This window comes from Rana temporaria, chromosome 3 (assembly GCF_905171775.1).
Source record: "Rana temporaria chromosome 3, aRanTem1.1, whole genome shotgun sequence".
Classification (NCBI taxonomy): Eukaryota; Metazoa; Chordata; class Amphibia; order Anura; family Ranidae; genus Rana; species Rana temporaria.
Genome location: NC_053491.1, coordinates 441,704,508 through 441,732,503, shown reverse-complemented (window position 1 = coordinate 441,732,503; position 27,996 = coordinate 441,704,508). Strand labels below are relative to the sequence as shown.

The following is a 27,996-nucleotide window of genomic DNA, read 5'->3' as shown; positions in this document are numbered from 1 at the left end:
TATATAAATACTTATAATAAATAACTCTGGACCTGCAAACTTGTTCTAGTTTACTCAAAAGGCTTTGAATCAGTGGGACAGCCAGGCAATGGGCATTTTCAGAAGGGCTGGTCAGCCTTTGCAGCTTATGCCAGTTCTCTCTTATAAGTTTCCTTTAACATTTACTGACCATAATGTGGCTGATTTACTAAAGGAGGAGAGCATGTTCACTTGGCAAGGAGATTTGTGTCTTACCTAATTGAATGTGGTTAGATCATTTTTGGAAAACAAGGATGTTGTTTAGTGTCACTTTAACTGCGCAAAGAAATACCCAATCAGGTGCAAGTCAAATTAAAGAAAAAGGATCTTTGCTTGCAAATATTCGGATGATAGAAGGCAGCAGTGGCGGTTGGTGCTCCATTTTTTGAGGGGGGTTTGTTTGCCGCCCCCCTCAAAAAAAGAAGCACCAGCCACCACTGCTGCCTTCTATTATCCAATTATATGCAAGCAAAAATCCTTTTTCTTTAATTTTACTTGCACCTGATTGGGTATTTCTTTGCGCAGTTAAAGTGACCCTAAACAATATCCTCGCTCAGCCACTCGCCAGCCCCGCTCGCCGTCTCGCAAGCCAGCCAGCCCCACATTTACCCCATCCAGGCGGTAGGCGGCTTCCTCTGCTTCTCCTCCCGGCAAATCTGGTTGCTTCTCCTGGAAGCAAGAAGACCGTAGCAAATGTTGATTCACTAATGTCACAAGTCAGTGGGCTCGGGGCGCTGTGCTTTGCGCCCCGAGCCTAGGCTTTGTGAAGCCAATTAGAAGCTCCGGCTCTTATCATGTGCTTCACAAAAAATGAAAAAACACTGTAGAACTCTATGCGTCCGGCGCCCAACATGGAGATTAGGGGCCGGCACATAGAGATTAGGGGGGCGCAGCCATCCATATGCTTTAGGCTCCATTCACACCTAGGCGACAAAACGCCCGACGCTCGATACGCTGGAGGGCCGAATTTCCATTGCTGTCTATGAGATGGTTCACATCTCACGCCGAACGCCGAAACGCTGTATGCCTGCCGCCTGAAAACAAGTCCCGGACCCTTTTTTTCAGGTGGCATTGGCGTTCGGCCATAGACAGCAATGGAAATGATTTGTGAAAAAATAAATAAAAAAAAAGTTACACAAATCGGGGCAAAATACGCCGCATACGCGGCGTTACAATGTGAATGCAGCCTAGCTCCTTTTAGTAAATCAGCCACAACATCTAAGTTCACATTTGCTGAGTAATGCCGTTGAAATTCCGCTCAAGCTTGGCTTGCATACACACGGTCACACAAAAGTTCTCTGAAATTTTGACAGTGAAGAATGCAGTGACGTACAACACTACGACGAGCCGAGAAAATGAAGTTCAATGCTTCCAAGCATGCGTTGGAATTTTGCGCGTCGGAATTGTTACAGACGAACTGAATTTCCGATAGGATGTTTTTACCGTCTGAAAATTTGAGAACCAGCTCTCAATCATTTGTTGGCGGAAATTCCGACAGGAAAAGTCCGATGGAGCATACACACGGTTGGAATTTCGGATCAAACGCTCGCATCAGACTTTTCTTGACGAAATTTTCGATCGTGTGTACGCGGCATAAGGCTGCTTTTACACTGATACATTTTTGCTGTGTTTTTACGTGCTAAAAACGCAACAAAAACGCAATCCCGACCGCAAAACGCAACTCCTCCGACCACTGCACTGCGGGTGTGGTGCATTTTAAAAAGTCCTCCATGCTGCATCATTGGTGTGATTTTCAAAACCCCACCAAAAAAGCAGCCCCTCACTGAAATAAATAGAAAATGCGTCAAAAACGCGTCTGCACGAGTCACATGTTCAAGTTTCACAGGTGTATGCTGGGTAATAAGCACCCGGAAAACACACTGGAAACACATTAAAAATGCAGCAAAAATGTGTATGCCTTTTTCTTGCGTTTTTTTTTCAACAGAGCAGTGTGAAAGCAGCCTTACTAACAGCGAAGATAATGACGGCGCTGCTGTCAGAGTCACATTTCAGATAAAGGAACCGTCTTACCATTTTCTGGAGCGCTTTGTCTGCGGGGTCTCCATTGGCTCCCAATCTAACGCTGGCCACAGAGGGCCTCTTCCCTTCAGGCTTGGAGGTCATGGTGGTCGCTGGTTCCTGGGACGCTGTGCACTGGTGGGGACCGATCTCTGTCTGGTGGCGCCGACTGTTGGTATATAAGCTTCTCAACGGCTCCAGCGACTGATCTTTGTTTATACCTGAAGGAGGCACATTTGTCATGTGTCACTTGTACTGTGACAACTAATCCTTTCTGTCAATAAATACAGTGCAGAACTGTGGCACCCACATAGGTGTGTTTAGTACACAGGGGAAATCCCAGTAGCAAACACAGGCGCCTTGGTAGTGTGAACGAGGCTTTTCATTAGCATAAGGAGCTTAGGAAATCACCAGGTTCCTGTCCAAGGGGACAAGGTGTCAAATATAAAGGTTGTGTCCATCCAAAACTGATATATCAATGAAGTTATTAAAGCGGCAGAGGCGGCTCTTTAATTAGGCAAATTAGGCAGTCGCCTAAGGCCTCACACTCACAGGGGCCTCGCGGCCACCTAACTTACCCAATGCGTTACCCCAGTTTTGAGGGACAGGGGACCTTAACGCTGCTGTGCTCAGGCAGGGTTAAGAGCCCTGATTTAGGAGCGGGCCGTCAGCATCCCTAACAACCAGTGAATATCGGTGACACCGTCCCTTGTAACGTCAATGACCCAGCATGCCCTCAGTCAATAACGTCACAAGGGGGCGGGTTCACCAGGTGACATCACTGGGTGGCCCCGCCCCTTAGTTATTAAAGAGCAGGATCTGGGGGGCCGCCTTGTTAAAGGGGGCTTCCAGATTCCGATAAGCCCCCTGCCGGCAGACCTCCACAACCACTGGCCAGGGTTGTGGGGAAGAGGCTCTTGGCCTTGAACTATTTTTCCCATCATGGGCGAGAGTGGGGCCCCATGTCGAGTTTTGCCTAAGGCCTCACAAAGCCTAGAGCCGCCTCTGTAAAGCGGATCCCCCTTTCTCCCGCCGCCTAGGGTGACCACATTTCCAAACTGTCATTCAGGGACACACCCCACCCCCCGCCAAAAAAAAAGATGATTTTTGATACTTTTTTAGTGATCCCATACATTTCACAGGTTTATACTGGGACCTGTAGTTCTTTACTAGTTGGGGGGGGGGGGGGGCACATCTTCGGCTCTGAGGGGTTCATGCTGGGACCTGTAGTCTTTCACTTTTGGGGGATCACATCCCCAAAATTGAAGGACTACATGTCACAGCATGAACCCCTGCGATCTAAAGTTGTGACCCTGTAGATTTCACGGATTCATGCTGGGACCTGTAGTTCTTCACTATTGGGGGGGTGTAGGGGGTGTCCCATCTTCAGCTCTGAGAAATTTATGCTGGTACCTGTAGTCCTTCACTTTTGGGGGTCATAACGCCCATCACCGATTGGCCGAAAGGAGATCCGGTTAGATTGGCCCACCAGGAGGGGGAGGGAGGAGACGCTGGGGAACCGAAACAGCAGCCCCCTCCCCCCGCCACCTGGAGCACTGCCCGATAAATGGGGTAAGTTCGGGGCCCTGACTGACTGAGCGACGGGGGAGGGAGGCCACCTGTGATTAGGGTTGCCACCTGTACGGGATTCACCCGGACAGTTCGGGTTTTGAATCATGTGTCCAGGTTTCAGGCGGACTGAAACCCGGACACATTATTGAATTCAGACCAGGCTGTGGCTCCCCAAGTAACTAAGATAGTCACACACAAATCTGTTGCTGTCCGAGAGCTGCAGCGGCCGTCTGGTGGCAGGTTTGGCATCACTGGAGGGCAGGATGATGATGTCTGGAAGAGTAATCTGGTAACACCCACCATTCGCTGCAGCACGCTATGCGCTCCTCATTACTACTCTCCTTGGGGCACCCAAAGGTGTCCCAGACAGCTAAAGTGTTCGGCTTGATGAAAAGGTGGCAACCCTACCTGTGATCCCGTAACCACCAGCCGCCACTGCCACTGCTGCCAGCTCATCTGCCGTCCTCTCTGCAGTCAGTGTCTCATGACACACAGGGTGTTCCATCCATCCCCGGCGCTCGGCCTCACCTCTGAGTATTGAGAGTTGCTCTCAAATCCTGGAATTTTCCCTCCCTCTGAGCATGCCGCCGGAGAAGATTGGGGAGGAGGTGGCTGGGGTTAAAGCACTAGGGGCAAAGGAGGAGGAGGAAGTTAAATCCTCCCACGCTCAGAATGCTTGGGCTTCGGCCGGCCAGGACACCTAATGTTAGTGAGTAAAGAAGTGGCGTGGCGTGGCCTTTTTTTGAGGGCATCAGATTGGCCCAGGAGTGTGGCTGTGTCAGTTTCATTCGGGGACACTGTATTGTCCCAGAATGAAGGTGCTCGGGACCCGGGACAGATCTGCAAAATGCGGGACTGTCCCGGGCAATCCGAGACACGTGGTCACCCTACCGCCGCCACCAATAAAAGTGACAAAAACAATGCAATCTTAACCACTTGACCTCCAGAAAATGTGATCCCCTTCATGACCAGGACATTTTTTGCTGCACTGCGCTATTTTAACTGGCAATTGCGCGCCCATGCAACACTGTATGCAAGTGAAATTTATTTTTATTATATAAGCAAAACATTTCTGAAAAAAAAAGTTTCTACTCAAAACCAAACCGAAAAATCAAATTTCTTTATAAATTTATGTATTTACATTGTATTCTTCTACATGAAAAAAATAATTCAAACCGCGCTCGCATCAATGTCATATAAAGTGCTATTGTGATAACCATATGATAACATAAATCATACATTAATATCATGAACAAAGTGCAATGTGCGTTATTAAACAAACAAAAAAAAAACATCCAATTAAGTGCAATATGCGCATTCAATTCAGCAGAAAAGTCCAATGTATAGTATGGGTAAGAATGTCCATACAGTGATAAAATAATAAAGTGATAGAGGTAATAAAGGGTGAGTCTTCAGTGATCTTTCCAACCACAATTAGAAGTGACTGTTAGGTAGATTCACACACATCGGCGTAGCTTAGCGTGTTTAGGCTACGCCGCCGTAAGTTAGCTAGGCAAGTACATGATTCACAATGTACTTGCCTGCTAAGTTACGGCGGCGTAGCCTAAAGCGGACGGGCATAAGGGCGCGTAATTCAAATGTGTGTAAGGGGGCGTGTTTTATGTTAATGAGGCTTGACCTGACATTTTTGACGTTTTTCTTTAACTGCGCATGCGCCGGGCGCCTACATTTCCCAGTGTGCATTGCGGCTAAGTACGCCGCACGGCCTATTGATTTCGACGTGGATGTAAACTACGTTAATCCCGATTCACGGACGACTTACGCAAACAACGTAAAAAATTTGAATTTCGACGCGGGAACGGCGACCATACTTGACATTACTATTCCAACTAGGGCCTAGCTCTAACTTTACGCGGCCTATCTCTTACGTAAACGGCGTAAAAGTACTGCGTCGGCCGGGCGTACGTTCGTGAATCGGCGTATCTACTAATTTGCATATTCTACGCCGACCGCAATGGAAGCGCCACCTAGCGGCCATCCGAAATATTGCAACCTAAGATAGGACGGCGCAAGCCGTCGTATCTTAGATATGTTTACGCGTATCTCTGATTGAGAATACACTTAAACATAAGTCGGCATAGATTCTGAGTTAGGTCGGCTTATCTACTGATAAGCCGGCCTAACTCTTTCTGAATCTACCTATATGTGTCTTTCTCCACCAACACCCGTCAAACATTCTACTCACCAAAACCCCATGACACCCATTACAGGTAGTCCGGAGGGAAGCGCTCTATTGGTTGACTACCCTGTGTATCTTGACTACCTGCAATGGGTGTCATGGTGTTTTGGTGAGTGGTTGTAAAGATCACTGAAGACTCTACCAAAATGGGTATTAATTCTAAGCGGATATTATCCATATCTTGCTGTAATCAGGGCTATTTATACAGCAAGATATGGATAATATCCACTTCGAATTAATACCCATTTTGGGTATTTAGTCAAATAGATTATTAAGATTTACGAGTCTTCTTAATATATTATTGGTCTATCTAATTATAGCTATCTGTATTAAATCTAGTCACCATAATTACTTTACTACACTTACCGTATTTATCTTCATATAACGCGCCCCGGCGTATAGCGCGCACCCCTGACCTGGAAGAGAAATTTCGGGAAAAAAAATAATACTTACAGTTTGAATGCCCCTCGTCCGGCATCTGTCTGCGGCCTCCGTCTTCCCGCGCTGTGTTTGAACGCCGCCGCCGACATATACCGAGCGCAGTACACTCGGGCACGCTCGGCTCTTCTCGCATAGGAGGCGGCACAGGGCGTGACCGCGTGACCGCGAGGGGAGCCGAGCCTTGCCGAGTGTACCCGAGTGTACTGCGCTCGGTATATGTCGGCGGCAAGGTTCAAACACAGCGCGGGAAGTGGGTATCGGCGTATATCGCGCACCCACGATTTTCCCCTTGTTTTAAGGGGAAAAAAGTGAGCGTATACGCCGATAAATGCGATACCTTATTGCACCCATAGACTCTCTTGAATGCACCAATCCGGCTGCTAAAACGATCCAATATCCTCACTTGCCACGCTGGTGGATGTGGCTTCCACCAGGTCAATAGCCATAGACGGTTCTCCAGCGAGGGCGAGACCTATGCGAAGATCCGTTTAAGTCGTCCTGTTTTATAGACCAGGTGAGCACGGGCAGCGTCTTGTTGCCAGTATTTAATTTTATAAAAAGCTTTATCTTTGTTATAATTTGTAATCGTGTGTTAGACATTATACTAATGACATGTCTTATGTCCTGTATAAATCAGATGAAATAGATGTATGCAGTGCCCTGAAGAAGCTCATAGCGAAACATGTTGGCTTCTTGCATAATCAAGCATCGCATCTCATGTATCAAGCATCAACTCCTGGTCTAAATTTGTAATATGACTGTGCTATTTTTAATGAAAATATTTAATACATTTATATTTTCTTAAAGAATTTAGTTTTTTGTGCATGCCTTAATAACAGACACATTATCTCCTATTAAAGTCCCATTATATCTAGGAGAGCCCAGTCTCTCTTATTCTTCTCTTTTATGCATCTCTTATTTGATTGGTTAGGGGTGTATGGTTGTTCCCCATCGGGTTCACTGTTAGAATGGCATGTATAGATAATGACATATATTCTCCATCAAGCCCACTGTTAGAACAGCATCACTCACTTCCCAGAGCCCCAAACAGTGTTACTCCTGACCCCTACAATCTATACATTACTGTGCTTTACTCACTCTGGGCTGAATACTATGGGCCAGATCCACAGACAGAGTACGCTGGCGTATCTACTGATACGCCGGCGTACTTTCAAATTACCCGTGTCGTATCTTTGGTTCGAATCCTCAAACCAAGATACGACGGCATCTGGGTTAGATCCGACAGGTATACGTCCTCGTACGCCTTTCGGATCTAAGATGCAATACTTCGGCGTCCGCTGGGTGGCGTTCACGTCGTTTTCCGCGTCGGGTATGCAACTTAGCTATTTCCTGACGATCCACGAACATAGGCGCGGCCGTCGCATTCTCTTACATCGTCTCTAGTCGGCTTTTTCCGGCGTATAGTTAAAGCTGCTTTTTTGCGGTTTATAGTTAGATTTGCCATGTTAAGTATGGCCGTCGTTCCCGCGTCGAAATTTGAATGTTTTCTTTTTTTTTGCGTAAGTCGTCCGTGAATCAGGATGGACGTAAGTCACGTCTAAGTTAAAAAAATTATGTAGTTGCGACGTCATTTCGCGCAAAGCACGGCGGGAAATTTTGAAACGGAGCATGCGCAGTTCATTCGGCGCGGGGACGCGCTTCATTTAAATGAATCACGCCCCCTAATCGCCGATTTGAATTCCACCACCAGAGATACACTACGCCGCCTTAACTTACGGCGCAAATTCGTTGTGGATTTGAAACAAAGCCAAATAAGTTACGGCGGCGTAGCGTATCTTAGATACGCTGCGCCGGTGCCGATCTATGTGGATCTGGCCCTATGTGTGTTTCTACTGACCCCTGCACTCTGTGTGTTTCTTGCCCCTGACCCAATACTATGTGTGTTACTTACTACTGACCCCTCCATTGTGTGCATTACCTAGTCCTGACACCTGCATTATGTGCATTACTTACTCCTGGCCCCTGCACTAGGCGCTTTACTTGCTCCAGACCCCAGTACTCTGTGTGTTACTTGCTCCTTACTTCTGCATTACCAACTCCTAACCCCTGTATTCTGTGCATTACCTAGTCCTGACTCCTTCCCTCTCCCATCCTCTGGAACTCCCTGCCCCGGTATGTCCGATCAGCTCCTACCCTGTCAACCTTTAGGAGATCCCTGAAAACTCATTTATTCAGGGAAGCCTATCCCACACCCACCTAACAACTGTCCCTGAGCCACCCCCATCAAATTATTCTCTGCAGCTATTACCTTTTGTACCACCACCCCCTCCCTAGAATGTAAGCTCTACGAGCAGAGCCCTCCTGTACCTTTTGTATTGAACTGTACTGTAATTGTGTTGTCCCCCCTATACATTGTAAAGCGCTGCGTAAACTGTTGGAGCTATATAAATCGTATATAATAATTTACTCCTGAGCCCTGCACTCTGTGCTTTACTTACTCCTGACACCTGCACTCTGTGCTTTACTCACTCTGGACCCAATACTATGTGTGTTATTTACTAATGACCCCTGCACTCTCTGTATTATCTAGTTCTCACTCTGGCACTCTGTGCATTACTAACTCCTGATCCCTGCACTCTGTGCATTACCTATCTTGACTCCTGCATTCTGTGCATTGCATATTTCTGACCTCTGCCCTGCACTCTGTGCTTTACTTAGTCCGGATGCCAATACTCTGTGTGCTACTTGCTTCTTACTTCTGTACTATGTGAATTACTTACCCCAGACCCCTGCACTCTGTGCATTACTTACTCCAGACTACAGTTACTCCATTACTTACTCCTGACTCCTGTGCAATATCTACCCCTGACTCCTGCACTCTGTGCATTACTTACTCCAGATCCCTGAACTCGATGAACTTACAGGGAACGCTACGGAAGTCACTATTGCCCAGTCATCTACTCTGCCCTCTGACCCATCGGCTCTTGTAGGCCCACTGGTTTTCAACATTTCTCAGGCGTATGTATAAAAATATATATACAGTGCTTTTTTCTCAGAGAATAGGTGCAGGAACTCCCTACTTCCGAGTCACCTGTTGCGTCCACCCCCTACCCACCCCTGAGCACCATTCGTTGGTTCCACTCCCTACCCACCTCCGAGCACCATTTCTTGGTTCCACTCCCTACCCACCTCCAAGCACTGTTCCTTGGTTCCACTCCCTACCCACCTCCAAGCACTGTTCCTTGGTTCCACTCCCTACCCAACCTCTGAGCGCCATTCCTTGGTTCCACCCCCTACCCACCTCCGAGCACTATTTCTTGGTTCCACTCCCTACCCACCTCCGAGCACCATTTCTTGGTTCCACTCCCTACCCACCTCCAAGCACCGTTCCTTGGTTCCACTCCCTACCCACCTCCGAGCACCATTCCTTGGTTCCACTCTCTACCAACCTCCGAGCGCCATTTCTTGGTTCCACTCCCTACCCACCTCCGAGCACCATTTCTTGGTTCCACTCCCTACCCACCTCCGAGCACCATTTCTTGGTTCCACTTCCTACCCACCTCTGAGCACCATTCCTTGGTTCCACCCCCTACCCACCTCTCAGTAATGGATACAGAACCAAGTATCAATTTGTGGTGCTAAGTCATTTGTATATGATAGGAAGTAAAATAGAGCCCCTGTAGCCAGCAACAATGGAGCTCCCCCAGCAACAATAGACTTTGAACAGCTAGCAACAATAGACCTCTCCCTCAACAGTTGCTGTCTCCCAGCAACGATTGTCTCCCAGTAGCCCCCCCCCCTCAGCAACAATAGATCCCCTACAGCGACAACTGACCTCCCCAGCAACAATAGACTCCCCCTGTAAAAATAGATCCCCTCCAGCAACAATAGATCCCCCAGCAGCCAGCATTAATATAAATAGACCCTCCAGTACACCCCAGCACCACTTGCCATTGCATACATTCAGATATATATATACACACACACACACAAACACAGTATATTGTGAACCTTGTCTTGCAAACATAAAGCTTTGTATAATACCGCTTAAACCAATGTAAACCATGAATGGGCATTGGCAGCGCACATGATAAACTATGCACAGAGCAAACAGTCCTGTCCAGACTTGACCTGGATAATGATTGAGAGATCAGAGGAAAGATAGAGCACCACTCCTGACCAAGAACTCAGCTCTGTTAATCGGGAGCTGCCACTGTTTATGTAATGTGTGCTCAGGCCTTTCCAAACTAAAGTGTACCTGTTGTTTTATAGGGAACAATATGCTGCTATGGTGGCCCTTGCACCATAATACAAGGCAATTGTAAAATGTTAAACTGTGTAAACCATGGGGGCAAACCATAGGTGAGAACCATTTTTTGTTGTTATATAAATATCCCCCAGGGTATTAAGGGCAAAATCGTGGGTGCGCGGTATACGCCGATACCCGCTTTCCCGTGCCGAGTTTGAATACTGCGCCGACATATACCGAGCGCAGTACACTCGTGTATTGTCGGGCAGTCTCGACTCCTCCCGCGCTGACGTCCTGGACGTACAGGACGTCAGCGCGAGAGTAGCCGAGCATTGCCGACAATACACGAGTGTACTGCGCTCTGTATATATCGGCGCAGTATTCAAACTCGGTGCCGGAAACGAGCGGGGAGGACGCGAGGACGCCGCAGAAGGACACCGGACCCGACGAAGAGGACACCCGAAGCCGCATGAAGGACGCCGGACCCGACGAAGAGGACACCCGAAGCCGCAGAAGGACGCCGGACCCGACGAAGAGGACACCCGAAGCCGCAGACGGACGCCGGACCCGACGAGGCCGCCGATGGACGCCGCGCAAGACACCAAAACTGTAAGTACAAAAAAAACTTTTTTTCCACAGAATTGGGGGCAACTTTAGGGGTGCGCGGTATACGCGGGAGCGCGCTATACCGCGATAAATACGGTACATGATTAATTTTCTTTCGTTCTACCAGCAGGTTGAACGAAAGAAAATGAAACGATTACACCATGTGGATGGGGGGAATTCCTCCTATGAAGCTATTGTATTCTGACACCAGGGAGGCCTCCCACTTGCTGACTGAGGGCCAGATTCAGGTAGACTTACGACGGGCGGATCAGTAGATACGCCGTCGTAAGTCCGAATCCCCGCCGTCGTATATTTAAGTGTATTCTCAAACTGAGATACACTTAAATATTGCTAAGATACGACCGGCGTAAGTCTCATACGCCGTCGTATCTTAACTGCATATTTACGCTGGCCGCTAGGGGCGTGTACGCTGATTTGCGCCTAGAATATGTAAATCAGCTAGATACGCCTATTCACGAACGTACGCCCGCCCGTCGCAGTAAAGATACGCCGTTTACGTAAGGGGTTTTCAGGCGTAAAGATAAACCACCAAAAGATGGCGCAGCCAATGTTAAGTATGGACGTCGGAACCGCGTTGAATTTTTCAAGTTTTACATTGTTTGCGTAACTCGTCCGTGAATGGGGCTGGCCGTAATTTACGTTCACGTCGAAAGCATTGACGATTTGCCCACTTCATTTGGAGCATGCGCACTGGGATACGTCCACGGACGGCGCATGCGCCGTTCGATCGAAACCTCATTTACGTGGGGTCACACTTAATATACATAAAACACGCCCACAGCTTCAACATTTGAATTAGGCGGGCTTACGCCGGCCCTAATACGCTACGCCGCCGTAACTTTGGGCTCAAAATCTTTGAGAATACCATACTCGCCTCTCAAAGTTACCGCGGCGTAGCGTATAGGAGATACGCTACGCCCGCCTAAATGTATGTGAATCTAGCCCTGAGTGAACATTTTTCAACAGACTGGTTATATAGAAGTCATTTGAGAGTCTGACTTCTGTACAACCAGCCTGCTCGTCGAGGATCGAAATTTGGCTGGTCCCTGCTGAACTGACAAATTTCGATACATCAAAGGGCGGCTTTAGGGAGGGAAATTAGGTTACTAGACATGTGCGGTTTGTTTCATACGAATCAATATTCTGACAAATTTTTCGTTATTTGGTTATATCCGAATACCCAAATTACAATATAAACAAATTTTTAACGAATGCTCCGAATAACGTAACGAAATTCGTCCAAATTTCGGAAATTCTGACAAAAAAAAAAAACAATCGAATTTTACATTGAACTCCAGTCGAATTCTAACCACACATATTACTGAAATCAAAGACAATGTGTGTGTTATTAGAGTACTATTTTTAAATAATGCTGTTTTTGTTCCGCCAAATGTGATTTAACCACTTAAGACCCGGACCTTTAGGCAGGTAAAGCACCTGGACAGTTTTTGCGATTCGGCACTGCGTCGCTTTAACTGACAATTGCGCGGTCGTGCGACGTGGCTCCCAAACAAAATTGGCGTCCTTTTTTCCCACAAATAGAGCTTTCTTTTTGTGGTATTTGATCACCTCTGCGGTTTTTATTTTTTGTGCTATAAACAAAAATAGAGCGAAAATTTTGAAAAAAATGCTATATTTTTTACTTTTTGCTGTAATAAATATCCCCCAAAAATATAGAAAAAAAAAATGTTTTTCCTCAGTTTAGGCCGATACGTATTCTTCTACCTATTTTTGGTAAAAAAAAATCACAATAAGCGTTTATCGATTGGTTTGCGCAAAATTTATAGCGTTTACAAAATAGGGGATAGTTTTATTGCATTTTTACTATTATTTTTTTTTGTTACGACTAATGGCGGCGATCAGCGTTTTTTTTCATGACTGCGACATTATGGCGGACACATCGGACAATTTTGACACATTTTTGGGACCATTGTAATTTTCACAGCAAAAAATGCATTAAAAATGCATTGTTTACTGTGAAAATGACAATTGCAGTTTGGGAGTTAACCACTAGGGGGCGCTGAAGGGGTTAAGTGTGACCTCATCTGTGTTTCTAACTTTAGGGGGGCGGGGCTGGACATGTGACGTCATTGATCGCGTTTCCCTATATTAGGGAACACACGATCGATGACAGCGCCACAGTGAAGAACGGGGAAGCTGTGTTTACACACAGCTCTCCCCGTTCTTCAGCTCCGGGGACCAATCGCGGGACTCCAGTGGCGATCTGGTCCGCTGGTCCCTCGGCCGCGGAGCTATGGACCGGGTCGCGGGCGATCGCCCGCGACCCACGGCTGGGCACTTAGAGAGGATGTACAGGTATGTGCTTGTGCCCAGCCGTGCCATTCTGCCAACGTATATCTGCTGGAGGCGGTCCTTAAGTGGTTAAAGAGTCATTGTAATCATTTGATGAAGATTTTTCTTTTTTTATTCGTTCACTTCGCTGCATTCGAATCGAAAACAATATAACATTTTTGTTTCGACCAACTCGATTTGAACGTTTAGAATAAGAAGAAAAAAAAAAAGTTAATTCCAAGAAAAATTTGAACATTTTGGGGCAGATCCACAAAAGAATTACGCCGGCGTATCTCTAGATACTCCGGTGTAATTTTTAATTTGCTGCGTCGTATCTTTGTTTTGTATCCACAAAACAAGATACGACGGCATCTCGTGTTGATCCGACAGGCGTACTTCTTAGTACATGAAAATAGTAAAAAAATCAGCGCAATATACAGGTAAAACACAATCAGCACTAGGATTCAATTTATAAATTCCTTAAGAGTCAATGTAAAGTAGATAGTGCGGCGCTAGAGGAAAAGTCCAAATAAAGATCATCCAGGTGATTCTCTAAGGCCCCATACTCACGAGCAAACATGTCTGCTGAAACTGGCCCGCAGGCCAGTTTCAGCAGACATGTTTGGTCGTGTGTGGGCGCGAGCGGGCCGAATTCCAGCAAACATTTGCCCGCCGGGCCTTTTCCCAGCAGACAAATATTCCTGGACTTGTTTTAAAACAGTCCGCTGGAATTCTGCCCGCTCGGACATGTACGGTCGTCAGTACAGACCTACCGTACATGTCCAGGCGCCCGCCGTCCCTCGCATGCGTCGAATGACTTCGACGCATGCGTGGAAGCATTTTAAAGGCGGGCCGCCCACGTCGCCGCGTCATTGTCGCGGCGACACCACGTCATCGACGCGGCGACACCGCGGACACGCCCCGCGTATTGTTTACGCGCGGACTTCTGTACGATGGTGTGTACAACCATCGTACAGAAGCCCTCTGGCAGACATGTATGGTGGAAACGGTCCGACGGACCGCTTTCACCATACATGTTTGGTCGTGAGTACCCGGCCTTATAAGTGACTGACAATATGAGGCATGCAGGTGATATAGCGTGGGTTAGCAGGAGACCTCCACCAATAGTAACAATGGCCGCTCACCTCACTGATAATAAAAAATCGCTTTCCCATAAGGGTCAATCCCAGGCATGTAACAGCATAATCCAAGCAGGAAAGGAATACATCTCAGGTAATATCAGCATGGATGGCAGATCTCAAGTAATATCAGCATGGATAGCAGCCATGGAATCCGATGTAAGAAAAACAAAACATAGTGTTTCACCGCAATAACCAATATAGTGAAAATACACTTACATAAAAAGCACTATATCCAGTGCTAGGAATCAAATGCAAACAAAAACGCACAGCATGGTCCGATAGATGGCAGCGGGTGACGTCACGTACTTCCCTACCGAACGTTGCGTCCCAGGGGCGGGACTTCTTCAGCGGATGTAGGGGAGAGGAAACGTGCACCCAGTTATATACATGTATGTTGCTATGGAGAGTAAGTGGCTACAATGCAGCATATGGACCAAAAAGGTCTCTAGCTACAGGGCAGTGTGTGGGACAAAAAGCTCACTGGCTACGGATCAGCATGCAGGACAAAAAGCACCGCAAAAAAACAGAAAACAAATCCTTTACTGCGGCGATCATACCTATTCAAATCTGTCAGCAGAAATATGCAAGGGGAGAGTGAATATTACTTAAAGCGGTGGTTCCCCCTTAAAAACGACTTTTTCTTATTCCACTGCCCCCCCACATTCCATCACGATTAAGGCTCTTATTATTTTTTTCATGCTGTACATACCTTAGTACAGCATATTCACCCGTGCATCCGGGTTACGAGTCCCGCGGGAGTGGGCGTTCCTCACATGCTGTTGATTGACGTTTTGCCCAAAAACGAGCTCCCCCCCGTCGCGTAAGCCGCGTCACGGTTGGCGAAAGGAGCCGAACGGCAAATCGGCGCTATACTGCGCATGCGCATCGGCGTTCGGCTCCTTTCGCCAATCGTGACGCGGCTTACGCGACGGGGGGTGAGCTCGTTTTTGGGCAAAACGTCAATCAACAGCATGTGAGGAACGCCCACTCCCGCGGGACTCGCAACCCGGATGCACGGGTGAATGTACTGTACTAAGGTATGTACAGCATGAAAAAAATAATAAGAGCCTTAATCGTGATGGAATGTGGGGGGGCAGTGGAATAAGAAAAAGTTGTTTTTAAGGAGGAACCACCGCTTTAAAAGCCCCGGAATACATATGTTTAACAACGACAAAAAAATATATATATATATAAAAAATATAAAAATATATAAATATACAAAAGTCCCAATTAGACAAAATTAGTCTATCTTCCATTTTGTCTAATTGGGACTTTTGTATATTTATATATTTTTTATATATATATTTTTTTTTTTTTTTTGTCGTTGTTAAACATATGTATTCCGGGGCTTTTAAGTAATATTCACTCTCCCCTTGCATATTTCTGCTGACAGATTTGAATAGGTATGATCGCCGCAGTAAGTGATTTGTTTTCTGTTTTTTTGCGGTGCTTTTTGTCCTGCATGCTGATCCGTAGCCAGTGAGCTTTTTGTCCCACACACTGCCCTGTAGCTAGAGACCTTTTTGGTCCATGTGCTGCATTGTAGCCACTTACTCTCCATAGCAACATACATGTATATAACTGGGTGCACGTTTCCTCTCCCCTACATCCGCTGAAGAAATCCCGCCCCTGGGACGCAACGTTCGGTAGGGAAGTATGTGACGTCACCCGCTGCCATCTATCGGACCATGCTGTGCGTTTTTGTTTGCATTTGATTCCTAGCACTGGATATAGTGCTTTTTATGTAAGTGTACTTCTTAGCACGCCGTCGGGTCTAAGATGCAATTTTTCGGCGGCCGCTAGGTGGCGTTTCCGTCGAATTCTGCGTCGAGTATGCAAATTAGCTAGTTACGGCAATCCACGAACGTACGTCCGGCCGGCGCATTTCTTTACGTCGTTTGCGTTTGGCTTTTTCCGGCCTATAGTTACCCCTGCTATTATGAGGCGCACTCAATGTTAAGTATGGCCGTCGCTCCCGCGTCAAATTTTAAATTTCTTACGTCGTTTGCGTAAGTCGTTCGCGAATAGGGATTTGCGTAGAATTACGTCACCGTCGGAAGCATTGGCTTGTTCCGGGTTAATTTCGAGCATGCGCACTGGGATACCCCTACGGACGGCGCATGCGCAGTTAAAAAAAACTTTGTTTACGTCGGGTCACGACGTATTTACATAAAACACGCCCCATCACAGAGATTTAAATGCCGCGCAGTTACGCCGCCAAAGATACACTACGCCGCCGTAATTTACGGCGCAAATTCTTTGAGGATTCGAAAAAAAAAGGTAAGTTACGGCGGCGTAGTGTATCTTAGATACGATACGCCGGGCGCAATAATGCGCCGTTGTACATGGATCTACCCCTTTGAATACAAATTCCAAATAGGAATTGAATGAATCAACTGAATTTAACTAAACAAAATAAATAGAATAGCGAATCAAAACAAAACGAAACGTCATGCACATGTCTAGAGGTTACTGGGACAGAGTTAAGCTGGCCATAGATACAGTGCCTTGAAAAAGTATTCATACCCCTTGAAATGTTCCACATTTTGTCATGTTACAACCAAAAATGTAAATGCATTTTATTGGGATTTTATGTGATAGACCAACACAAAGTGCCACATAATTGTGAAGTGGAAGGAAAATTATAATTTTTTACAAATAAATATGTGAAAATTGTGGGGTGCATTTATATTCAGCCCCCCTGAGTCGATACTTTGTAGAACCTCCTTTCTCTGCAATTACAGCTGCAAGTCTTTCTGGGGATGTCTCTACCAGCTTTCCACATCTAGAGAGGGACATTTTTGCCCATTTTTCTTTGCAAAAGCTTGAGCTGTCAGATTGGATGGAGAGCGTCTGTGATCAGCAATTTTCAAGTCTTGCCACAGATTCTCATTTAGATTTAGGTCTGGACTCTGACTGGGTAATTCTAACGCATTAATTTGATTTGATCGAAACCATACACATTTCTGATATAGAGATTCTGACCAAAGTAACCCCCACGGTTCTTCCCACTGACCTCCAAATATGTATGTCTCCTCCCTGGTCAACAAAGCTCCTAACTGTCCCTCCTTTTGAGGGACTATGTCTGATTTCGAGCAATGTCCCTCATTCCTGCTCATTCGTCCCTCATTCAGATGTATAGTAAAAAAAAATCTCTTTATATCTATCAAAAAGTGTTTTCCCAGTGCTAAACTTTCTGATTTCTAAATTGCTGCATTTGTAAATTTCTTAGGCCAATATAAAGAAATAGTAGTGGTAAAAAAAAAGCACTTGTGGGTTTAACCAATCTTGTTTTTTTTGTACAATTCTCCTTTAAGGGGGCGTGGCAAGAGGTGTGTCCTATACCTGCATACTCTTGCTGATAGGTGTCCCTCATTCCCATCTCAAAAAGTTGGGAGGTATGCTGGTCAACAGAAGGGACATGGTGCCCCTAACAATGATGACTCTAAAGCTCGGTTTTCACGGCGTGAAAACCGAGGGGAAACCAAGGGGAGGGGAAACCGAGGGGAAAGCCGAGAACCCGGCCATGGAGCCAGGGGTGTATTTAGGGTTTGTGCTGCCCTAGCCCTGACTAAACTCGTGCACCCCCTAATTTAAATATGACCCACCCCTTCCTGTCAAGGCCACACCCCTTGTGGTTTAAGACCCACCCTGAAATTTTCAAGTGGGGACACTAGTTCTGATGGCCTGGGGGGGGGGGGGATGGATTCCCTTAATTTGCATAGATTTCCTCTCACTTCCTGTTTGGCTATGGGACAGGAAGTGAAGGGAAATCTCTGCAATGGGACTGGGATGGTAAAAAATTAGAAGCGAGGCCCCACTCCCCCCACAGTTGCAGAATGCCAACCGCCCACATACTGGAAGCAGTGCGGCCGATTTATGGAGGTGCTAAACTAATTTGCCTAGCAGTGTAGCGCAAGCCGGCGGGGACACTGTCCGTGCTGCCCCCCTGCAAAGTGCTGCCCTAGGCCTGGGCCTTGTTGGCCTAGGCCAGGATACAGCATTGCATGGAGCTTTGGCCGGGAATCCTGGCCTTGTGTATGCTCCATGGAGTATTAGTAAATTTGGCGAAAAAAAAGCCGACAGGAAAATAGAGAGCAGGTTCTCTATTTTCCCGTCGGGATTCCCGTCTGTTTTCCTGACGGGAAAATTGCTAGGAAGCAGGCACACATCTGGTTTTCCTGGCCAAAAGCTCTCTTTCCTGGCAAGAAAACCGGTCGTGTGTACGGGGCTTCAGTGTCTGCTGTATGTTTCCCATCAGTTTCGGAACTGTGAGCGAGTGGCGGGTAGACCATATTAGGCTCTTTCACAGGCAGTCGGAAACCTCACCCATTGAGTTCAACGGGAGCTCGCCGCAAACCAAGTGCTCAGCTTGCGGTTATGGAGCGTTTTTTATTTTTTTACTACAAAATCTCCTGTGTTTGAAAACCCCCCCCTAGCCTAGGGGGGGTTTTCAACTGTCTATGATCCAATTCCCCCATCTACACATTATGGGCCAGATTCACAAAGAGATACGACGGTGTATCTACAGATACACCATCGTATCTCTGACTTACACTGGTCCTATCTATGCGCCTGATTCATAGAATCAGTTACGTATAGATAGGGCTAAGATCTGACAGTGTTACACTGTGTTACACTGTCGGATCTATTTTTAAATGTAAAAATGGCGCTGGGGGCGTTCCCGCTGATTTACGATAAATAATATGTAAATCAGCGAGATACGCAAATTCACGAACGTACGCGGACCCGTCGCAGTGTTCTTACGTCGTTTCCGTAGCGGTTTTCCCGTCGTATACTTACCCCTTCTTTTATCAGGCGCAGCCAATGTTAAGTATAGCCGGCGTTCCCGCGTCGAATTCGAATTTTCCTACGTCGTTTGCGTACGCCGATTCACAAACACGCGCGTCGCAAGTCCTGCTCACGTCGCAACCACTGACGTCCTAGTGACGTCAGTGGGAGCAATGCACGCCGGGAAATTCCCCGGACGGCGCATGCGCATTTAAATCGGCGCGGGAACGCGCCTGATTTAAATAGTACACTCCCCTAGCCGCGGAATTTGAATTCCGCCGGGGGAGTTAGGATCCGCCGCCGCAAGTTTGGAGGTAAGTGGTTTGTGAATTAGCCACTTGCCTCCTAAACTTGCGGGAGCGGATCTTAATTCACGTAGATCGAGCGGATCTATAGATCCGCTGCGCTACGTGAATCTGGCCCTATAGGTGGATGGGGGAATCCTCCCAGTGTGGACCAGTGCTGGAATAACCAGAGTTGCTGTCCTGTCCCGGCTATTCACAGCGCTGGTCTCTGTCTCCATGGCAGCGGCGGCAGCACATTGGAACCCAGAGCTGGGTACTTTATGGGGCTGATGTACAGGAGGGCCAGCACAATTTGTTGTTAGAGATGGGCTGGGCATGTTCAAAATTCCAGAGCCTGCCAGGAAGCCCACACTGCACAGTGCCAATCACAGGCAGTGAGACATTTCACGGTCCGCAGCTGCACAGATCAGGAAATGTCTCACTGGCTGTGATTAGCGCTGTGGAGTGTCGGCTTCCTGGTGGGATCGGGCATGTGGGATTTCAAACACACCCGAGCCCATCTCTATTGGTTGTAGACAGTTGAGCTCCCTGCAGGTTGCTTAGCAGCAGTGGGCCCTTCTCTGATATGCTGATCGGGATGCAATCCAGGTGATGCTCTTAGTCAAATCCTAGTCATAAATATCAGTGATTTTATTGATCAAAGCCCACACTTTACAGGCATAGAGCCCACATGGCTGCTGATCATACGGTTGATTATATATATATATATATATATGTGGTTGTACTCTTGATGCTAATAAATACTGTATTTATTAGATCTGACTGGGAGCATCACCTGGATCACATGCCGATCAGCATGTCAACAGAGAAGGTTATACAGCATTACTGCTGCTAGGTGACTAGTGTTGAGCAGAATATGCCATATTCGATTTCGCGATATATCTCGAATATATATTCGAATATTCGAGATATATTCGCTAAATTCGAATATTCGTGATATTTTATCGAAATTAAATGATTGCGATTTTTCGCTATTGCGAATGCGAAAATAATTGCGATTTTTTTGATAACTGCGGTAGGAGCACTCTGATTGGCTCAGAATATTCGTGATATTTTATCGAAATATCGCAACATGCGAATGCGATATTTATTGCGCAATTTCGAGAAATGCTGGAGGAGCGCTCTGATTGGCTCAGAATATTCGTGATATTTTATCGAAATATCGCAACATGCGAATGCGATATTTATTGCGCAATTTCGACAAATGCTGTAGGAGCACTCTGATTGGCTCAGAATATTCGTGATATTTTACAATACAAAATAATTGCGAATATTCGGCAAATGCGGAAGGAGCACTCTGATTGGCTCAGAATATTCTTGATATTTTACAATACAAAATAATTGCGAATATTCGGCAAATGCAGAAGGAGCACTCTGATTGGCTCAGAATATTCTTGATATTTTACAATACAAAATAATTGCGAATATTCGGCAAATGCAGAAGGAGCACTCTGATTGGCTCAGAATATTCTTGATATTTTACAATACAAAATAATTGCGAATATTCGGCAAATGCAGAAGGAGCACTCTGATTGGCTCAGAATATTCTTGATATTTTACAATACAAAATAATTGCGAATATTCGGCAAATGCAGAAGGAGCACTCTGATTGGCTCAGAATATTCTTGATATTTACAATACAAAATAATTGCGAATATTCGGCAAATGCGGAAGGAGCACTCTGATTGGCTCAGAATATTCGTGATATTTTACAATACAAAATAAAAAGTGAAGATTGAACACGTTCATGCTGCATGCTTTGGACTTTTATTCACTTCACTTATCAAAGACATTTTTATGAAAGATTATTTTTCTATTATTGGGACTATATTTCTTATATATTTGTTTCACTGTGTATTTCACAAGTTATTTGCGCTTGCTTATTTTATAATCTGCCCACATGTCTTGTCACTAGACATATTTTTTATTCTTGTAGAGCGACTCCATTTTCTGTCTTGTATTAATTTATGTTGTATAACATTTTTGAGTTGCTGCTTTATTCTCCCCTTTTTTAAGGTATGCGCAATTTTTTCCTTCTTACAAAAAATAATAATATCAAACATACAATATTCATAACATACACATACACAAAGCCCCCCCATCAGAGACAATCAGAGTTCTCCTACCACAGTTTTCGAAAATTCGCAATCATTTTCGCATTCGCAATAGCGAAAAATCGCAATTTTTTTTTTTCAATTTGGCAACATAAAAGGATCGCCTCAGCTTAGCTACTCAGCCCAGGGTCTCTAATCATACCAGCAATGCTTTTAGACGTCGATAGGATGTGATCTGTTTTAAAAATCAAATTGAAAAAATGCGAATATTCGGAATTGCGAATATTCACCGCGAAATTCGAAATATAGCGCGATTTCTCGAATATGCTATATTCGAGTCGAATATTCGCAATGCGAATATTCGTGAGCAACACTATAGGTGACCAGCTGGGGGCTCAGCTCTCTATAACCAATAGTGCCAGCCTTCCCCTGCATGCACCCATAATGTCACCAGCACTAGGTCCTAATAGACTGCCGCTGCCAAGGAAACAGACGCCAGACCAGCGCTGTCAATAGCAGGGACAGGACAGCTGGGGATCCCCACTGTGGCAGAACACCAGGGCCCGGTGGCAAGACAACCTTTGCAACCCTGAGAGTTCTCCCACTGCTTTGGACCCTTATATTTTCTTGGTGTGCTGGTGACATATATCTCTTGTTTTCTGCCACCCTGGGGGGGCCCCAGTATAGTAGGAAGGGAGCTCACTGCAGAACATATGAAAGGGCCCATAGTGGGATCGTAGTAAAGGGCCCCAGGATATATATATATATATATATATATATATATATATATATATATATATATATATATATATATAATTGCATTTTATAGTTGGCCCCCCTACTTTTGTCCCTGTCCCCCCATGTGCCCCCCCGAAATATGAAAGCTGGAGACGCCACTGCCCCTAGGCATTCTGAATGTTTCAGGATCACCTCCTAAACGCCTGCCAACCGCTGCTATATTGCCATCAGAAGAGCGATCCACCACGGACCACTTTTTAGAGGGCAGTCAGTACTGTCTCCAATGTGAAAGAAGCCTAAAACCTTGGCAAATGGGCTCTTCTGCTTGGTATACACTGAGGATCCCCCGTATATATGTACTCACCGTTTACGGAGTTCTCCGGCTCAGAACCTTGTATTTGGTCTCCTGACTTCCCCCTCCGTCTCTCACTATTAGGAACTTACAAGAACTTTTTTTTTTTTCCTCCTAAGCTCTTAATTGATGCAATTAATGGCATCTCTGTACTAATCTAATGACACCATACGTTGCCCTAGCAACCATTTGTGTAGGTTTTAATCTTAACCCCGTAAATGGTTTTAGCTAGATTCAATACAGCATGGGGCTTATATAGGAAAGCTGCAGTGGTTTCCCATAGGAACCAGTTAGGTTCGCACTAACGCAGCATTTTATCATGCAGGCAGCGGTCAGTATGAGGTCCAGCAGGGGGCAGTGTGGGGTGGGCCCATTTTCTTTTTTTTTTTTTTACTTTATTTGAAGTGTCACATAGTGACATTTCATTCAAGTCTCTGCTCTGTGTGTTCTGCTGCAGTGCGGTGACATCCAGGGCCAGATCCACGTAGCGGATCGTAATTTTCGGCAGGCGTAGCGTATCGTATTAACGCTACGCCGCCGCAACTTTAAAAAGGCAAGTGCTGTATTCACAAAGCACTTGCCTCTAAAGTTATGGCGGCGTAGCGTAAATCTGCCGGCGTATGGGAGCGAAATTCAAATGTTAAAGATGTGGGCGTGTTTTATGTTAATTTTACTTGACCCAACGTAAACGACGTTTTTTCTGAACGGCGCATGCGCCGTCCGTGGGGGTAACCCAGTGCGCATGCTCGAAATTAACCCGCAACAAGCCAATGCTTACGACGTGAACGTCATTCTACGCAAAGCCCTATTCGCGAACGACTTACGCAAACAATGTAAAATTTTCAACATTCGACACGGGAACGACGTCCATACTTAACATTGAGTACGCCTCATATAGCAGGGGTAACTTTACGCCGAAAAAAGCCTTACGGAAACGACGTAAAAAAATGCGCCGGACGTACGTTTGTGGATTCGCGTTTCTAGCTAATTTGCATACTCGACGCGTAATTCGACGGAAGCGCCACCTAGCGGCCAGCGTAAATATGCACCTTAGATCCGACGGCGTACTAAGACGTGCGCCTGTCGGATCTAGCCCAGCTTCAGGCATATCTTGTTTTGTGGATACAAAACAAAGATACGCCGGAGCAAAATAGAAGTTACGCGGCGTATCGATAGATACGCCGTCGTAACTTATTCGTGGATCTGCCCCCCAATGTGCAACATGTCTGCACATCATACCAGCCATAGAAAACGATTGTGTTGTAAATGTATGCAACATAACCAAGGTGGAACGCACATGGATACCCTAATAGTAGGCTTGATAGGTAAAGGCAAAGGTAAAAACAATCAATCAATCATTAACCACTTAACCCCCGGACCATATTGCTGGTCAAAGACCAGAGCACTTTTTGCGTTCCGGCACTGCGTCGCTTTAACGGACAATTGCGCGGTCGTGCGACGTGGCTCCCAAACAAAATTGGCGTCCTTTATTTCCCACAAATAGAGCTTTTTTTGGTGGTATTTGATCACCTCTGCGGTTTTTAGTTTTTGCGCTATAAACAAAAATAGAGCGACAATTTTGAAAAAAATGAATATTTTTTACTTTTTGCTATAATAAATATCCCCCAAAAATATATATAAAAAAATGTTTTTCTCCTCAGTTTAGGCCGATACATATTCTTCTACATATTTTTCGCCAAAAAAAAAAATTGCAATAAGCGTTTATTTATTTGTTTTGCGCAAAAGTTATAGCGTTTACAAAATAGGGGGTATTTTTATGGCATTTTTATTAATATTTTTGTTTTACTAGTAATGGCGGCGATCAGCGATTTTTTCCGGTACTGCGACATTATGGCGGACACTTCGGACACTTTAGGGACCATTGCCATTTTTATAGCGATCAGTGCTATAAAAATGCATTGGATTACTATAAAAATGCCACTGGCAGTGACGGGGTTAACACTAGGGGGCAGGGAAGGGGTTAAGTATGTTCCCTGGGTGTGTTCTAACTGTAGGGGGGGCCTCACTAGGGGAAATGATCGATCTTCTGTTCATACATGTATACATTTCTCCCCCTGACAGGACCGGGAGCTGTGTGTTTACACACACAGCTCCCGGTCCCCGCTCTGTAACGAGCGATCGCGTGTGCCCGGCGGCGATTGTGCCCGCCGGGCACACCCACGGGAGTCGAGCCTGCGCGAGAGCCAACATATAGCTACGGGCTCTCGCGCAAGGGAGCCAACCTGCCGCCGTAAAATGACTGCATAAGAGCTGAGGGAGGAGAAGCAGCAGCACACTGAGCTTCCCAGTGAATGGCTGTGTAGAGGGGAAATGTATATATATTTTTTCTGGCTGTGCTCGTTGAGTACTCCCTTCTATGCCTATTGTCATGTATAAATATTATGTAAAGACTTGCTATATAAGGACTGTTCATTTTTTGTCACGTTCCGACGGTCGTATCTATGCGCCTGATTCAGAGAATCAGTTACGCATAGATATCCCTAAGATCCGCCAGGTGTAAGTGTTTTACACCGTCGGATCTTAGGCTGCAATCTCACGCTGGCCTCTAGGTGGCGCTTCCGTATTTTTACGCGAGGAATATGCAAATGAGGATTTACGCCGATTCAGAAACGAACGACCGCCCAGCGCTTTTCTTTTTACGTCGTTTGCGTTCGGCTTTTTCCGGCGTATAGTTACCCCTGCTATATGAGGCGTAGCTAATGTTAAGTATGGCCGTCGTTCACACGCCGAGTTTTGAAATTTTACGCCGTTTTCGTAAGTCGTTCGCGAATACGGATGGACGTAATTTACGTTCACGTCGAAACCAATGACGTCCTTGCGACGTCATTTAGAGCAATGCACACTGGGATATGTACACGGACGGCGCATGCGCCGTTTGTAAAAAACGTCAATCACGTCAGGTCAACACACATTAACATAAAACACGCCCCCCTTTCCACATTTGAATTACGCTGCCTTACGCCGCAACACATAAACTCGCGCCCAAAGTTAGAGCGGCGTAACGTATCTCAGATACGTTACGCCGGGCGGACAGATACGCCGATGTATCTGAATCCGGCCCACAATCTTCTATGCTGACTATGAGAGTTTCTTACACTAATTCATGTCAAGAGTAAGTACCACTACCAAGCTATATACCCTCACCGGCCACTTTATTAGGTACACCTGTTCAGTTGCTTGGTAATACAAATTGCTAATCAGCCAATCACATGGCAGCAACTCAATGCATTTAGACATCTAGACGTGGTAAAGACGACTTGCTGAACCGAGCCTCAGAATGGAGAAGAAAAGAAATGTACCTGATTTTGAAGGTGGCATGGTTGGTGCCAGGCTGGTGGTGTAATGGTGTGCTGGATATTTTCTTGGCACACTTTGGGCCCCTTAGTACCAACTGAGCATCACTTAAATGCCACGACCTACCTGAGTATTGTTGCTGACCATGTCCATCCCTTTATGACTACAGTGTCCCGATCTTCTGATGGCTCCTTCCAGCAGGATAATGCCCCATGTCACAAAGATCAGATCATCTCACCACTGGTTTCTTGAACATGACAATGAGGTCCCTGGACTCCCATGGCCTCCACAGTCACCAGATCTCAATCCAATAGAGCACCTTTGGGATGTGGTGGAATGGGAGATTCGCATCATGGATGTGCAGCCGACAAATCTGCAGCAACTGTGTGATGCCATCATGTCACTATGGACCAAAATCTCTGAGGAATGTTTCCAACACCTTGTTAAATGATCTATACCATGAAGAATTAAAGTGGATGTAAACCCGAATTTTTTTTTTTAATGTCACAATGTAGAGAATAAGATTTCCTATCATCTGTGCCCAGTCTTGCTACACAGAGTTAATCCAGCTCTGAGCAATCCTCTTTTATTGTTAAGTGAAATAAAACGGACTTGCAGAGAAAAACCAAAGTCTGTTCCTCCCCCTTGCTGTGAGTGACAGGTTATTTACATATCTCATGCACTAGCCACACCCACTCCTTTTCTGAAGTCATGTGGTTACTTTTGACTGGATGTTAGTGGTCATAGCAGAATTTAGTGTAAGGAATACACAAGAGAAAATGCATGTTGACAAGGGGAGTGTAGAGGTGGGCGGGGAGTCTACTGACATTACGACTCCACCCAACAGATCCACCCACAGAATCTGCAGTTTTTCAGTTCTTATAACAGACAGAGGGGAGACATTTGACAGGTAAGGATACATGCAGGAGGCATCTATATCCTTATAGATCAGCACTATGGCAGTAGTTTAGAAAGGACGAGAGTGGGTTTACATCCACTTTAACCACTTAAGGACCACCTCCTGCACATATACGTCGGCAGAATGGCACGGCTGGGCACATGTACGTACAGGTACGTCCTCTTTAAGTGCCCAACCGTGGGTCGCGGAGGCGCGCCCGCGACCCGGTCCGAAGCTCCGTGACCGCGGCCCCGGGACCCGATCGCCGCCGGGGGTTTCCCGCGATCGGTCCCCGGAGCTAAGGAACGGGGAGAGCTGTGTGTAAACACAGCTTCCCCGTTCTTCACTGTGGCGCCGTCATTGATCGTGTGCTCCCTTTTTATAGGGAAACACAATCAATGACGTCACACCTACAGCCACACCCCCCTACAGTTAGAAACACAGATGAGGTCACACTTAACCCCTTCAGCGCCCCCTAGTGGTTAACTCCCAAACTGCAATTGTCATTTTCACAGTAAACAATGCATTTTTTGCTGTGAAAATGACAATGGTCCCAAAAATGTGTCAAAATTGTCCGAAGTGTCCGCCATAATATCGCAGTCACGAAACAAATTGCTGATCGCCGCCATTAGTAGTAAAACATTTTTTTATAAAAATGCAATAAAACTATCCCCTATTTTGTAAACGCTATACATTTTGCGCAAACCAATCGATAAACGCGTATTGCGATTATTTTTACCAAAAATAGGTAGAATACGTATCGGCCTAAACTGAGGAAAAAAATGTTTTTGGGGGATATTTATTACAGCAAAAAGTTAAAAATATAGATTTTTTTTCAAAATTGTCGCTCTATTTTTGTTTATAGCGCAAAAAATAAAAAACGCAGAGGTGATCAAATACCACCAAAAGAAAGCTCTATTTGTGGGGAAAAAAGGACGCCAATTTTTTTTGGGAGCCACGTCGCACGACCGCGCAATTGTCAGTTAAAGCAACGCAGTGCCGAATCTCAAAACTGGCCAGGT

The 27,996-nt window shown here is 46.0% G+C and overlaps 1 protein-coding gene across 1 annotated transcript in view; it reads right to left on the bottom strand.

The window, feature by feature from the left end:
* Nucleotides 1–14,756, bottom strand: part of LOC120930919 (dynein light chain Tctex-type protein 2B-like) — a 38,207-nt gene extending 23,451 nt beyond the window's left edge. Inside the window, exons 1-2 of the mRNA XM_040342055.1 lie at nt 14,738–14,756; nt 2,050–2,258 (exon numbers count right to left, since the gene is read on the bottom strand). Of these exons, the coding sequence (XP_040197989.1) occupies nt 2,050–2,142 (93 nt within the window). The 5' untranslated portion in view covers nt 2,143–2,258; nt 14,738–14,756. The remainder of the gene's footprint in view (nt 1–2,049; nt 2,259–14,737) is intronic.
* Nucleotides 14,757–27,996: the final 13,240 nt, after the last annotated feature.